The following is a 16,387-nucleotide window of genomic DNA, read 5'->3' as shown; positions in this document are numbered from 1 at the left end:
TCAACATATGTACACTAAAAACGTGAGAAAAGTAGCTAGACCAAGAACCACGGTAAAAAAAATAAATAATGGCTTAGAGGTATTGAATTTTGATTGTTTTTCACATGTTTTTAAAATGTTTTGCTTGTAATCCTGGAGAATGGGAAAAGCCAATCAATGATGATGGCTAGCTGATGTTTATTTTTTTTTTACAGTATTATGCTACTCAAATTTTTCCTTACAATACATAAACCTTCGCAGGAATAAAATAAAAAAATAATACAAATTGCGATTTACACTTATATAATCTTAATAGTAGTTTAAAAAAAACAGCAACAATTGCCTTTCTAAGTAAAATAATGCTCTTCTTATCCAATACTTATTAATTAATTTTCACATTTGTAAAATATGTTTTCCTACTTAATGGTATAATATTTTAGTTAATTATTGATTGTCTTGACAATAAAAGTAATAACCCTAAATTGATTGATATTTTACTTTTATTTGGTACTACTGCTTGCCTAATGACACAAGGAAGTTATGTTTGGGTTATAGTTGTTGTATATTTGATTCTCGTTTTTGTGTGTTAGGGGTACTGTCGTAAGGCAGGTTGAAGTGGAAAGTAGTTAATTTTTAAATGTTTATCACGTATAAATGGTTAAGTTTTATTATTGAATAATTATCAGATTTGTTTCAATATTTTCAGATATTACATTTTCCTTCTTAAAAGGTTTAAAACAGGATGAATGCTCCTCCAACATTTGACTCTTTTTTACTCTACGATGGAGAACATAAGTAAGTGTTTCCTAATAAATATATAACAATAAAACATATTTTTTGGCATTAATAGGATTGGTTTATTAACCAAACTTTCTCTCATTCACTTTCTTTCTAACGAACCACGATCCCAGGGATTGGGCCAGGCCTTCATAATTTGCCTTCATTTTAATATCTAAGTTGTTAGTGCAACTGGCTTCCATGCGGAAATCTAGTATTCTACTCTAGGTAGTTGACCTTTTATAATTCCACTTTTTAGTTGCCTTAGTGAGAAGTGATAATAGACGGCAGCACAATGAGTAGATTTCGTCCATTAAGGGCCATTGGTCTAATTTGTTGGCACACCATAAATCAAAATTAAATATGTATTCCTTTTCTTCTGAGGCGCCACGGTAGCTGAGCGATTGTAGGCGAGACCTATAAAGCTAATTTGTATTGTGGTACTGGATTCTATTCCCGGTCTTAGGCCTTGGATTTTACTTAATGGTCAATAAAAGAAATTTACAGTAAAGTATGTTTGCTAGTCGCCTCCGTCCACGACACCTAATTGGTAGTTGGGCGTAAAGCCCGCCTAAAGAAATAGGAAATTACTCATTGTTATTATTTATTTATTTTATTTTTTTACATTTAATCTATTTATTTTTCTGACATATCAAAATTAGTTTTGTTGCACTGTTTAGTGAACGGTACAGTGGTACAGACAATAAGTCTACACAGTTTACTACAATACACTGAAATAAACAGTTTAGATTAAACCCGCCCTTGAAATGAATACAAATTTAACAAAAATCCATCCATATGATTTTAAATATTCATTATCACTTGGTAATGCAAATGTCTGCTTTTACAGAAGCTATTTGGGTTCAGGACTGGAGCAACTAATCTCCCATGCATCATGTTTGCAAAATTATGAAAATTTTCAGGGATATTATACTTTCATGTTGTTTGTAGATTTCTATTAACTAAATTGTCTGATCATTCTTACAGCAATTGTTTCAAACTTACTAATTACTAAATCTTTGTATAAGAAAAAAATAGTTACAATATTATGTTCTTGACGTAAAAAAAATAACTATTTAATTATAAACTATTAATCAATTACCATAAAAATAAACATAAGAATTGAGGACACAAAGGCGCAATAGGAAACCAAATAAGGTCTTGGTTTGATACGTACATTAAAAAAAAATATTAATTAAAAAAAAGGATTGATACAAAATATAATTGCCCGAAAGTTCTTGAAAATAAATAACTATTGGGGCTGAAGCTTTTGGCAAAAAAGATGTATTTTTTTTCTGATGAGCCGATCCTTAGATTTTGAAAAGAATCATTGCGTTGCGATCGTTAATAATTTAATCAATCTAAATTTTATATGAACTTACGTGAGAGATTGGGGAAAAAATTTGATTAAATTAATAAAACATTCAATTTTAAATTTCTTGTATTTTTTGTATCGAACGTACGATGAAAAAGATGAATGAAGAAATTTTTTTCTCAATAAGTGTGTCTTCTTATATTGTCAACATCCAGCCATTTCTTCATTCGTTATTAACAGGTCGCCTCTTCACAAGTATTTATTACTAATTGCTAATTTTTTTCACAGAGTTATCCGAGAAATGGACACTAAAGTTCCCAACGCAGCAATATTTACTATCAACAAAGAAGATCACACTTTGGGAAATATGATTAGAAAGTAATATTTTCATTTTGTCGAATTATTTCTTAGAGTGATCATTATTGCAAGATCCAAACAAAAAGTGAAGTTCATTGTCAATAATAAGATATAACTAAAATAATACAACAAACAAATATTTATTTGTTTCCTTGAAACAATATTGTTACACAAATTGTTGGCACATACAAAATTATTTAATTTAGCTTTTCATTTATTATAATAACTTATATATTTACAAAATTACATTCAGGTTTTTGTTTGTTTTTTTTCTTTTAGTCAGCTTTTGAAAGATCCGAAAGTTCTTTTTGCTGGTTACAAAGTTCCTCACCCTTTGGATCCGAAATTTGTTATAAGAATCCAGACTACAAATGATGAAACCCCGCAAAGTGTGCTGAAAAATGCAATTACTGATCTGATATCGGAATTGTCTTTGTTTGAAGAAAGATTTAAGGTGAGAATTTAAATAATGGTAAAAATAACCGCAGTTAAATTGCTTATAGAACTTAGAGCAGCTTTTTTTAAAAGCCTATTTAAGTTAGAACAGTTTCTCTATCTAGGAGTATGCTATTTTCTAGGAGTAAGCTGTGATTAGTGGAATATTTTTATTGCCCAGAACTGGTCAATCAACAATTAATTATATTTATAAATTTTAGCCTTAAAAGAAGCTGGACATTTTTCCCCGCCTAAAAAAAAAAAAAATTGGCAAATACTTTTTTACTTTCCTTAAAGTGGAATAATAATTTTTTCATATTTTTTTTATAGGAAGCTATCAAAGATAAAAAGGAGCGCTTGGATTAATAACATGTTTGAATAAGTGTATAAAAAATGAAAAATTGTTTATTATTTGGTTGTATAAGTTTGTAAAATAAATTTTTAAATAATTATTTTTCTTATTTCAAATTAAATGTTTCTAAATTTCATCTTCCTTTTAGACAGATTCGGCAATTCGATTTCCCTATAACCTCTTGTAAAAACACGGTTAAGGCTTCGAAAACTAGCAGAAAAGAGATGGTGTAGGAAAGAGCTTATGTGACAGCAATGTATATAAATATTCAACAACATTATAAATTATTTTGTTAATAATTATAACAATAATAAAATTATTTAACTGTGTTTTAGTAGATTTATTGAAAGAAGAAAATTTTAGTATAAATTATTATAAAGAAAGTAAAGAAAGATTATCTTGGATTTTTTGTGCATCGCTTGAAGAAAAAAAAAACAACTTAAGATGACTGGAAGATGTTAAATTAAACTTCATTGGCAGATCTAAATTAAAATGTTTTGTAACATTTTCAAATTTATTGCTCTACGATTTGTTGGAAGAACGGCATGGCACGGGATTTTAAAATACTTGGTGGACTCTATAATGTTGATTTCAATTTAAAAAAGAGGGGAGGGTAATAAGTTTTTTTTACGCGACAATGAATCTGCGCACTTCACTTAAAAGTTAGCCATTATTGAAGGGAGTTCAATTTACGGAAATATATAAACAATTATAATATCACAAACAATGAAAAATAGTAAAGATAGAAGCTATTATTTATTTATTAAATAATATGGAAACGATTCTTTTGTCAGGACATTCAAGTTTCAAAGCTCCGCTTGGATTGAAAGTCATATGAAATATTTCATACACAAAATTAAAGGCGAAAAAAAATATTTTTTCACAATTGGCTGCTTTCATTCATTAAAAAATAAAATTAATTTTGAATATTAAAGGGACATTTTTCAAAATTAATTTTTATCCCCGTAAACACTGCAACTATTATCACTACTTACTGTATATGTATATACTATAGCATTATAGGTTCCTTCGAAGGACGTACAGGTTCCTATGTTAAACGTTAATGTTTTGTTATTTCAAAAGTTTTATAATTTCAATAATCAGCAATTTTGCTAATATTTATTTACGTCTTTAAAGAGAGTTGCGCGTATCATAAGGAAACGGTTTATTTGTGAGGTGAGATGATTGTCTTAAATGTCTACTATTATGCTGCCATTGTTTTATGTATTTAAGATGTGTAATTTATTGGTGACAGAGAGTTTTCCTTCTATTATTGTTTTGGCTGTAAACGTAAAGTATTCATTTAATCGAAAGTCTATATTTAAATTAGAATTTATTTTTCTGAATTCAGTAATTTTTGGTGCTGAATGTGCACATTTAACATTACAAATTTATTAATTCTGTTACCCACTTTGTGATAGGAGATTGTTTTAAGAATCGAATGAAAACTTCTAAAAGAAGCATCGCTTTAGGAAGCGCTTGGGTAAGGGTTAGGCCACTTATTTTAATAGATCATTACTCTTAAATTACAAACACTAAAATTCTTATTAACTGTTTTCTAGTAGAACTTGTTTCCCCGAACAAAATTTAATATAGGTAGTCTAAAAAGCACCACCACCAAATTGATGAAAGATATGTTTGAAAGATGTTTCGATTTTTTTTAAATCTAAGAGCCTTCCTTCATAAATCGTTGCAATTTTTATTTTATTTTAAATCTAATAAAAATAAAATTTTCACATTTATATTATTAGTAAAACCTTTAAATCTATACTTTGATTTCTAGATAACTCATGTAACTTACTGACATGAAAACTATATCGTTAAAATAATTTCTTAAGGTTCGTTTAATTTTTTTTAAATCTTAGACATATATCTCGAAATCTAGTTTTGTATTGTTGCACAAAATAAGTCATAAATGTTTGAAGGGAATAGGGTCCAGGGTTTGTGTGAAGTTAGAAGCTGACTTGTCACTCATATATATATCTGTACCTCGGAAGGAAAAGGCACCATGTCACAAAAAGTAAATTTTACAGGGGAGCCAAATAAAGATATTTTTCCAAATTCATTTTTTATTCCACTTTTCCGGTTGTACTCTTTCCTGTACTTCTCACCATAATTATTACAGTTGGTATGGCCACTTAACCTCCCATATTTTAAAATATTTTATTTTGATCTCCATTGTGAAAAAAATTTATGCCCATGTAGTGCCTTTTACCCTTAAGTAATGAAGTATCATAGCGCTTTTTAAAAATACATAAATCGCTTAATAGTAAACATAGGACATTGTGCTTTACACCTCTAGAAAGAGCAACAAAAAATCTGTAAAATGATGCCAAAATCTGAAAATCGAAAAAAATGGACATGGTGCCTTTTCCTTCCGAGGTACAGATATATATATCTATATATATATTTTTTTGTAAAGCTGGTCATACGTCAACGATCAATGCATTAGTGCCTAGAATCTTCTTTGCACATCTACCTTCTGATATTGTTCTTTTATTTAGAATATTGGCCTTAACAATCTAGGAAATGTAAACCTCTAAGGGTACGTGCCAATTATTCAATTTTCCCCCCTATATTATCTCCTCTCATGTCAATCGGAAATTTGTTTATAAGATGTATGTTAAGATCAATGCATATACGTATACGTTACATGTAAAAATTTTATAGCCACAAATTATTTCTAGACTGTTTGATATCTTTTGAGAATTCATGAAGTTGATATCCTGTATTCGCCAACAAGGGTTATTTCTACTTGTAATGTAAAGCCTGTTATTATTTTCCTATTTGGATGATTATATTTCAATCACCAAAGATTTAATTACAAAATTGAGAGCTTAAGTAGCGAGGAGATTGAACAATAGTTTCTATTTCAAAAATATTACAGAAACATATAAAATTAAAAATTTGACATATATTTAACATTTTTTGTATTTTTATTTGTAACATGATTATGTTTTCAATGTTAAACGACCCTAGAAATTTCTGCTTTACTGAAACAATAATTTACCCTAGCCAATTAATAGTCAGAGCGATTTCTACCATTAACATTCAGTGATCGCCCTCTAGTAGTTTCTAATTTTTTCGTTTCTCTTCCGCGTTTATTTATTATAATATTTAACTGTTATTCACAATCACATGAATATACTACCCTGGGATATAGAAGCTTAACTCTCTTCTAAAATTAGTTTGGAAATTTGGATCATGGCCAAATTTTGTGTTCTCCGTGTCAGTAGCCTATAGCATACGTTCATGAACATTATCTAAGAATACATTATTACACGTGGAACATGGTAAATAGGTACAGATTACTTTCATAAAATTAGTGTACATTTTATTCGATTCTACAGAAGAGGTTTGTAGGAATGATGATGACTTTATTATGTTTTAGCACTTCTTTAGTATAACTGACAAATTATGTTTCATTGCGAAATAAAAAAAGTATGTTCAATTAGAAGAGCACAACGAGTTGTAAATAGTTATAAAATTTTCAGATTTATAATAAAAAAAAAAGATTCTAATTTGAGTTCAGCTTGCTGTACATGTTATCTCCTGATCTTGTTACTTTTCGTTTAACCTTAAATTACGGAACCCCCTTTACTTATTCTCGTAGTTGTACTGATTTGTACAATCAGTAATGTTTTCTAAGTAAGCAATAATGTAATTTATTTCCTGTAATTATTGCCATATTAAATTATAAATTTTTAATGGTAAATTAGAGTCAAAAACATAAACTTAACAAAATTACAAAAACAAACCAGAATTTTATTCTACAGCGCAAAAAATCAGCACTTCGTTTTATATTTGTATATATGCATAAGTTGATATTTAGAAAAATTTTTGTTGTTTAAAAGTATGCTCTTTCCTCCAATAATTGTTTTAAATTTAGTTGGGAGGCAGTCTGTAACTTGACAATTTTAATCTTACTTTCTATTAGGTATTGGATTTTCAACAAGAGGACCAAATTTTTACTTCAAAGTTGATTTAATCAATGTATCACATTTTTTAATCTGTGTAATTAGGTTTCAACTTTCATTTTTTATTATTTTCTTAAATCTAAAGCGTGGTGAGCGTTTTTTGTGTATGTTTTTTCTTGTAAAGAGAGGTTTATTTACTATTTTATCATAGTTTTGTGTTGAAAGTTAAAATGATACAACTAAACTAAACCCTTGCGACTTTTAATCTATATTATTACCTCAAATGTGGGCAAGGTTTGGACGTTTGACAATTTTTAATGTTTATAAAGTGGTTTAGGTTAGATTGACTATGGGCACTCACGCTAATCAAAATAGTGTCAATATCAACAAACTCTGTGGACCATCTGAATACGGGGTGAGTAGATGAAAAAAAATTATGTGGCCTATAGTATATATTCTTTAACAAAAACTTACAGTTTAAAATGTTAAGTATAAGGGTTGATTAAACGCCAAAAGGTACACAAATCAGCTAGTACCCAACATTTCATTCATGCTTAGTTGATATAATTTAAGTAATTTTGCTACATTAACTTTTTCTTCACATTTTTTTAGAAATTATTAGATGTCACAGACCCTTATGCTGGCCATTTTCATCTACAAAATATTTGTTCAAGTAGCACTGTAGATTGACAGTAATATCTATTAATCTATAATAATCAAACTATTAATTACATGTTAGAAAGAAAACGTTATAAAAATAAAAAAAAAAATATGAGGCTAAAAAATTCAAAACCTTTTTTTAAAAAATGCTTACACCAACATACATCAATGATTTTGTTTATTTTATTTTATTTATTTCTTAAATCGTCGGTTTAAGTTCATTCTTCGATTAAAGTAATTGTTACTTTATGTAGTAGTCAAACGTTTATAATAATAAGTAAGTGGCTTTATCGCAAATAATATAGTTTTCTTCAATTACATTCTCAATCTAGGTATTCTTCCCACAATGTTGTATATATGTAATATAAAATAAATAAGATATGCATATTTTTAGGGCAGCTAATTATTCCAGTATTTTACTATAAGTAAAATTAGGGAGACTAAATTAAATTACAATTTATTGAGAAATCAATAATTGTTGAATAATCTACTTGTTATTAACTGTGAGTTATTTGTGCTCACGAATATTTCGGTAAGACGAATTCATGACTGAAATATTCTGTTAAATCCGTGATTCAAATTTAAACAGTAGCTGACTCTAACTTTGTCTTTTTCTACTTTAACATGCATGTATATGTGACTACTCAGCATAAAGGGCATATTAAAGATAAATCCAAAGAATAATTTGAAATGGAGTTAAAATAAAGTACCTATTTAAAAACGAAGATATAATATACATTTTATCATAATTATAACAAAATAATATTATGAATGATCTGGCCAGCATAAGGGTCTGTGACATCTAATAATTTCTAAAAAAATGTGAAGAAAAAGTTAATGCAGCAAAATTACTTAAATTATATCAACTAAGCATGAATGAAATGTTGGGTACTAGCTGATTTGTGTACCTTTTGGCGTTTAATCAACCCTTATACTTAACATTTTAAACTGTAAGTTTTTGTTAAAGAGATTTTTGTACCTTTTGGATAGATTTTCATTTTTGTCTACTTTACAAAGTTACTTATCTGCTTCACAGATAGAAGCAATTCTATCATTATAACCTGATAAGGTGTTAAGTCGGAACCATAACTACCATTGGAGAGATCTTTTTAAAGAATGATTATAGTTGCCATCCTCAATAACAATTTTTTTGAGAAAGCGTTTTGAATAAAATAGGAAGGTATTTGTACGTAATAAGCAAAATTAAACGGCGATTTCAGTACTTCCTCTTAAGAGGAGTAAGAAAAATAAACTGCGATTAGAGTACTTCTCCCTAAAAGGCAAAGATTTTGAATCGAACGACAATTCATTAATGTAAATAGGTTCACCCATTGATAATTTTAACGATTGCAGTACTTCCTCTTAGTAGGTGCAAGAGCTTGATGGCCCTTCACAGCCAAGTAGAGGAGCTTTAACAACTTATTCGAGCTGAATTTTATCAAAATCGGACTAAGCGTTATAGAAATATTGGTAATAGAAAGGGCCTTACTTGGGTGGGGCAAACTCCCCTCCTTATGAGGCACAGCGTTCAGACTTTTAAAGTGCAAATCTGTACAAAATTTCGATTCGAATGACACTACATTCATGACAATCGGTTCTCGTGTCGATAATTTGAAACGATTGCTATACTTTCCCTTAACAAGTGTAAGAGCTGATCGCCGCTTTAATGGTACGTAGAGGAGCCCTAACTCTATCATCCTACCAAATTATTTCAAAATCGGGCTTAGATTTACAGAGTAATTAGTAATAATAATTTTGGAGGGGGCCTTACATAAAGGGGGCTAACTCCTCTCCTATTCGATGTACAGCCTCGAGACCCCCAAAAGGCACATCTACATAAAATTCCGAATCGAATGACACCTCATTCATGAAAATCTGTTCGTGCGTTTAGGCGCTACGCAGTTTACAAAAAAGGTAACAACAACAACAAGAAGAAGAAGAAGAAGAACAACAATTTTTGAAAATGTAGTTTTTGTGCATTTTTCGCATCGTTTTTCTCGAAAACTAATTAATCTATGTTATTACGAAAAAATTACAGCTATAAAGGAGGGTTTGCCCTTTATTTTAAAGAAAATTTGGGAATTTTATCTTTTATAGAAAAAGAGAAAAAAATTGTCAAAGTTGGGTGTTTTTCAACATTACGCTTTTTCGTGCAGTTTTTGACGATCAACCCTTATACAACTGTCCTACCGGACAGTTTTAATATATATACTGTCGCATTTATCAGGATTTATCCATAGAAGGTGCCGTCTCCTTAATTACTTATAGTGTATTTGTACATAGTGCAATAGATCTAGCTAGTGGATTGAAACCCGAGAAGGTTTAACACTGTATATATTTAACTATTTGAGAAGACCTCCGAGTATTGTGTCAAAGGTGGATGTCCGATGAAAGTCCAGTAATTTTTTTTTTTAAAGGGTGTACCCGCAAGAGAGCAAAGATCTCTGTAAATTGTTACAGCTTTACTATTGTGTACCTCTTCTTTCATTTCAATTGTCAGTAAGATGTAAATCTTTTTAATCTTGCTCAGTTTTTGAATCGGTGAGAACAGAGAAGAAATTAATTTCAGTTCTCGTGAATGTATGGTACTACACTCTGTTAACTTATTTTCGTTTTTGTAAGAGAATTTCCTTCTAAACATTCTTTTGGCGTGATGTAGATCTGAGTTCAAGAACTGTTCCATGTTTACTATTTTCTTTTTCTGTAGAAAGATGACAGGCGATATCCTTGTCAAAACTGCAACGAGTGCACGAGAGTTCTGGTTGGATCAATAGCTCTCAACGACCATTCTGAATTAGTTATTTTTTCCGAGATTGCATTTAACTTTTTTTTAAAACTAAAGCCGGTGTAACAAGTTAATATAACTCCTGCTCAGATTAAACCTGAGCACAATTTGGCCCAAGCCACTTGAAATAAAATAAGTTTGCGAGATTTTTGGAATTTATCCGAAAGGATTTGACTGTATATATATTTGATGTCAGCGCAACAAGTGCAATTTACACTGGTGCGGTGTAAATAACACCCTCTTCAGTACAACCTCCAAAATCATTATACTATGAAAACACTTGCACTCCTCATTTGAAAAACAAACCCCTGAATATATCTCTAATTTTTTACAGCAATTATTTACAAAGGTTTGTTTCCACTTTTTTATATTTCACTTATCTCTGTGCCTTCGGATCACCAGAAAAATTATTGTGTAAAACAGAATCGGTGCAGTATCTAAGAGAAACAGAAAATATTCCTATAGCAAGGAAGTCGTTTACAATTTGGAAACAATATGAAAATTTGTTTTTAAAAACAAATATTGGAGGCCTATTTTTCTCTAAACCTGATTTGCGTAACAAATACAACTGAAAGTTCAAAAAGCAAGAGATTCAAAATAATATTTGTAACTATTAACATTCATTAAGGATTTAATGGAACCAAGAAAGAAATGTTAGGCTTTCTAACTGAATTATGTGGATACTCAGTAATTAATTATCTTAAACATCGTAATAGTATGTAAATTCTGAATATATGCTCGTTAAATTGTTCGAAAATTTACTTACTAATGTGTAAATATATTTTTATTTTTTTTCCCCCGAAGAAACCCTTCAGTTCACTGCTTGATGGATGACCGTGCTGTCTAACGAGAGAACACTGTTCGGAGGCAAGCAGTGAACTGACAGATGACTTCAAATGTTAACGCAGCTTAAATTAGAAAAAAATATGAATATTGGTTTTTTTATTATGCAATCTTAAGATACTCGTTTTTTGTAGTTAATTGACTGGAACTGTAATTAATTTGATCTTGGAGTGCCTGTGCAAAGAAATGTTTCGTCACAGCTTAATGCATCTATTAATGAAGCTTCCTTTTTAATGTGATTATTGTCGGAAAAGCGAGTGTACTTACTATAAAGTGAGTGAGTATTAATAATGCATTGATTATTTCATTATGTTCTTTAATTAATTAACTTTTTCTTTTCCTTTTTTTTTTAGTGACAATATTTTCGCTCAACAGTAAAATATTAGCAGTAATAATCATGTAACATGAAAGCAAAGCTGGAATCTGGACAAAGAAATTATGTATTAAAAGCTTCGAATTTGATTCAGTATCAAAACTGTACAGTTGACCAGCGTAACACTCGAGTTGTTCACTGCCCTAATTTGAATGCTTGCCTAATAAGTGAAAACATTGATGAAAAAGTTAATTGTAATACCACACATTTCGGATATGCTATCCCGGTAAATATCGTTACCAGGGATCAGGGTTATGCTGAGTTGGTAGTTGACTGGACGAAGTTGAGTGAGGCGGCATTTAAGTACATGGAACAATATTCTGCAGTGATGGCTGCCTCAGTTAATCAGAGAAATTTCTCTGAACCAGAAGAAGACATTGCAGCTATTGCTAAACAAATATCTGACCATGCGGAAGCAATATATCAGAATTGGAAATCAAGAGGATTGGCTCCGACTGAAATTCTATCATGTAACAATGTTGCCACAGAGAAATTTCAATCTACTTTTTCTCCAAAGAAAACTGTTGATCTTTTATCCAGCAATAGTAACTTCAATTCTAATAATTTAGAGCAGCTTGTTAATGAATTCGTCGTAGAAGATAAGGCACGTATTGCACGTCAAAAGACTTCCAACTCTTCCGTACAGCATGCAAAACAAAGGTTTGAAAATAAAGAAAGGGAAGATGTTTTACGAATATATCCCAAACAATCGACCTATGCTAAACCGAGTCCTCAATTATCCCATTTTCTCGTAGATACTGTTGAAACAACTCTTCCTGAAGATATACGAACAGATGTTGCTGCTGCCTGGGCCTTACTTAACAAAACTGGTACCAACAATAATGAACTTATTGATGAAGTTGCAAAAGAAGAAAAAAGATTGATAAACGCCCTTAAAACTGGTATGATTATTGCAGAAGAGCCCAAGACAAACATTTTACAAAAAAAAGGATTGAAAGAAAAACCTTTAGGTATTGTGAAAACAGTTGTGAAAACTTATCAAGAGCAGGCAAAGCAGAAAGATATAGTAGACTATACTCAAACTGGTAAAAAAATAGTGCGTTGTGCGAGAAGAAGTAGTGGTGAATGTGTTCCACATCCAGAAACAAATAAACAACGGCTTTCGGTGTTAGTAGGAAATCCAGTTAGACCTTTCTTGACTCGAGGCTCTGTAGCCGAAAGAGTACTCATATTTGAAAAATGTCCTAGTGAATTAGGTTTGGACAAGAGGAAACCTGCCCAATCCGTAAGTTTTTTTTATTGTTAATGAGTGTATTACTATAAGATTGATTCTCTAGTTTAGGCATTTTTAGGCTGCTGTAAGTCAGCTCAAAAGATGTTTATTTCTTTTTTTTCCGAGTTCATTAACTTATTTATCTTTTAATTAATTAATTATCCTGTGTTGTTTCGAATCTGAGCAAAAATATATTCAAGAAACCAGTTTTAAAAGCTGCTTCGAGAAAAATGCTTCCATGTTTAAAAATACGAAATTTTTCAAGTAAAGTAAGACCTCTTACTGGCTTAGTTATCAAATGGATTCCTGAAGATTTTACTACCTGATCAGATAAAAATAATAAAGGAAGTAATAATAAATTAGAATAAGAAAGTGATAAGAAACTCAATTCTTTTTGCCTTACCATTAAGTAATTTTCATTAAACCATATGCCTCTTTTTAAAGAAAATTTATTCTTCAATTATATTTGAGTAATTAACAGATTCAGTTCCCTCACTTTTGGTAATTAAATCTTTTTGATGGCGCTCTTATGAATTTTATGATTTTTTGTTGCATTATGTACAAAGCAAATTATCCAAGATTTCAACTTTATTTCTTTTTATTTCGGAAGACTGTTTTTTTAAAAAAGAGAAGAGAGTGATTAGGAATTAAGTGAATGCCTCCGTATCTTAATTCTGTTACAGAGAACTCCAACTTTGTGAGTATTTTACGCAATTAAAATGTATTAAATAAGTTTTATTGCCTTGTTTATTTTAGAAAATGCTTCACTCTGAAAGAAAATATGTCTGTGAAGTTGAAAATGAGTATTTTATCCGTCATGGCTCGCACATTTTTCTTGCTTCAGACCCACTAAAGTGTGATAAAACTTTTTAGGTGGAATTCAAACGCAATATCTACTGATAAATCGACTTTGGTGATGAATCCGAATTGGTCAGAAAATTAGGAGAACATGCTTGATGTGATGGATACATGCAATTACTTAAGTGAAACCCTTATGAAGTTTTGGTGCTTTATATCGAAAATAGAAATTTGGTAGCATTTTTTTTTTATCCGATGAGACTCTTTAGAAGTGTCCCTACTGTTAGTTCGTGATCTACTAAATCCACACTTTATGGATTACCATCAGGGTCAATTGATTGATTCATTTGATGGTTCCAGCCCGTTTTGTAAAAAATGACAAAATTAGAATTGTTTTCTCTCTCTGTATGAAACTTTAGTTCCGATTTCCATGATGTCAATTGTGATTTTGACTTTCGATGCTTCATTTTTTAAAAACAATAGTTTTTATATGGTAAGGATTAGCTATGTGGTTAGGATCTACTGGATTTCAACGCGGAGATCCCGGGTTCGAATCCAACTGCAAGATTTTCTCTTCCTACTTCTTACAGCTCACTGTGAAGTGATGGGTCAGTGTTATCTGTAACGCGAGAACTCTGGAGGCCAGCAATGTACTGAAAAAGCTCTGGGCGCCGATGACCTCTGATGGACGTGCCTTATTTGTATTTGAAAATATGTGTTCGATCATTGTGATCAAAAGAAAATTATTAATTAAAAAAAAATAGTTTTTACTTTCTCTTACTACTAATAAAGAAAGTACTGGATCATGTAAAATTCTCTACATTGTATTTTCATCAGAAAGAACTATTTGTTTTAATTTCGCTGAGATTCAAGTGTTTTTGTATGTTTTACTCTAGCTCTAAAATAACAGCTCAGACTTTATAACCCTCATGCAAACAGACAGTACTTAGCAAAAAAAAATGTTTCAAAAAGAATATTCAATTAATTATCACTTTACAGAATGCATTCTTTATAGATTGTTTATGCATATTTTCGTTGTTAGATTATATACACATAGATCTTCAACTTATTTTAATCATTTTTCTAGGGCTATTCCTGCGGTTATGTAGGGGTAGGTTCTCTCTAAAATATTATTTTTGGTAATGTACGGTTTAATGTTAGTCAAAATTTAGTATGTTAAAGAAATAAAAGTTTGAAGAAAGTATGAGGTAGGACACTAAGAATTGTAAAATAAAGTGAAAGTGATCGTACAATATGTTTTAAATGAATTCGAAATAAGTCGAGATCAAGAGAGAGGAGGTCCTAAAAAAAAATTAGTATACATTTGATTGTATTATACCAGTGATAAATGCTTCACGTGTGTTGCCGTTTCCGCTACGCATCTTAGCATACTAAGCTAGACTGCACCGCACTTTTATGAATTTATTTCCGGATTTATTTCCTTAAGGAATTCTGTTACTTCATCTTTCACGTTTTTAATTATTGTGATCATTGTACTGATAAAAAAAGTGTAACTAATTGAATGTATTTAATTTAATTTAAAGTTTAATTACGTCACGACTTCTCTTTACAAGCTTGGCTGTTGTGCAAATTTTTTAAAATTTGGTGACCATTATCTTTAGATTGAAATTGTCCGGTGTAACAGTGTACAAATAAGAGTTTATCGTCAAAAACCTCTCGAAAAAGTGTAGTGTTGAAAATCACTCAACTCTGACAATTCTCTGATATTGCATTTTTGTAGGACAGGACTAATACTTGTAAAATGTTAAGACAATCTGTGGTTCTATCACATTAGCCGGGCTTCTTGGTAACTTCTTTCTCCTTCCCTCCATCACTCTTTCTTTTAAGTGTCATCGTCCTTGAAGTGACTGCTACGTTAGGCTGTTGTGTAGCATGAATGAAGTGATGTCATAGAAGGCGTGGCCTTAATTCTTTCGTCATGATTGCTTTAAACCCCATTAATATTTGTGTTGTATTGTTTTAAAATGTTTCATATTACTTCCGCACCCCTGTAGTGTATCTGTATGGGGGTGTGGATATTGTAATGGTTAATTTGCTTGCAAATTTAATATTTTTTTGTAATCAATAGTGTGCAAGTTCATTTTTCTCTAAATCTCCATATACTTTTTTCTCGTTTTAAATATTGTTTGCCATACTTAAAATAATCGGTGCAACATAATTAATCTAAAAAGAATGTTAACAAAAGAGTAGGTATAGGTTTTTAAACATTAATTTCGTTCGTTAAGATCTTGCTCAATTTCCAGCAGTGACCTTTAAAAGGCCTCCAATTTAGGCGTTTACTGTAAGGCTATGTGTACTCAAACCGCTTACCATCTTGTACGTTCCAGAAAGCATAGTTAAAGTGTATTTCATTTATTTAAACATTTTTGAAAAAATGGTCCAATGTGTGTCATGGTGGTTAGATCCTGGTGTTTAGCTTGCCAGTACATTCTTGCAAATAAGTGTAATGATTTACAAGAACCAAGGTTTCCATATAAACCATGGAAAAAAAGAAGACCACGATCTTCAAACAAGGTTTTAATTTTTTTTTTTTATGTTTCT

The 16,387-nt window shown here is 30.5% G+C and overlaps 2 protein-coding genes across 9 annotated transcripts in view; both read left to right on the top strand.

Moving 5' to 3' along the window:
• The first annotated feature begins 54 nt into the window (after nucleotides 1-54).
• Nucleotides 55-3,472, top strand: Polr2J (DNA-directed RNA polymerase II subunit RPB11). 5 transcript variants are annotated; one of them, XM_074125564.1, is made up of 5 exons: nucleotides 55-79; nucleotides 686-774; nucleotides 2,360-2,449; nucleotides 2,708-2,882; nucleotides 3,364-3,472. In XM_074125564.1, exons 2-5 carry the CDS (start codon nucleotides 722-724, stop codon nucleotides 3,400-3,402), a joined length of 357 nt encoding a protein of 118 aa, XP_073981665.1. In that variant the 5' UTR covers nucleotides 55-79; nucleotides 686-721; the 3' UTR covers nucleotides 3,403-3,472. The 5 variants fall into 5 exon arrangements, with proteins under 5 accessions (XP_073981665.1, XP_073981662.1, XP_073981666.1 ...); XM_074125561.1 differs by lacking the exon at nucleotides 55-79 and adding an exon at nucleotides 448-601 and having other exon boundaries at nucleotides 3,364-3,417; XM_074125565.1 differs by lacking the exons at nucleotides 55-79; nucleotides 3,364-3,472 and adding exons at nucleotides 448-601; nucleotides 3,194-3,315.
• A 741-nt stretch (nucleotides 3,473-4,213) lies between these two features.
• Nucleotides 4,214-16,387, top strand: part of LOC141452932 (serine/threonine-protein phosphatase 2A regulatory subunit B'' subunit alpha-like) — a 30,368-nt gene continuing 18,194 nt past the window's right edge. For 2 of the 4 annotated variants that reach the window (XM_074125504.1, XM_074125507.1), the window contains exons 1-3: nucleotides 4,214-4,391; nucleotides 11,555-11,693; nucleotides 11,774-13,039. In XM_074125504.1, coding sequence (XP_073981605.1) covers nucleotides 11,825-13,039 — 1,215 coding nt within the window. In that variant the 5' untranslated portion in view covers nucleotides 4,214-4,391; nucleotides 11,555-11,693; nucleotides 11,774-11,824. Of the gene's footprint in view, nucleotides 4,392-4,512; nucleotides 4,699-11,554; nucleotides 11,698-11,773; nucleotides 13,040-16,387 lie in introns of those variants that run through there. The other 2 variants (XM_074125505.1, XM_074125506.1) reach the window with 2 other exon arrangements.

The sequence above is a fragment of the Rhodnius prolixus genome, unplaced genomic scaffold (genome assembly GCF_049639745.1).
Source record: "Rhodnius prolixus isolate KJV_2025 unplaced genomic scaffold, Rpr scaffold_3, whole genome shotgun sequence".
NCBI classification, from domain to species: Eukaryota; Metazoa; Arthropoda; class Insecta; order Hemiptera; family Reduviidae; genus Rhodnius; species Rhodnius prolixus.
Note: the sequence above shows the minus strand (reverse complement) of the source record. Positions and strands in the feature narration are given on the sequence as shown.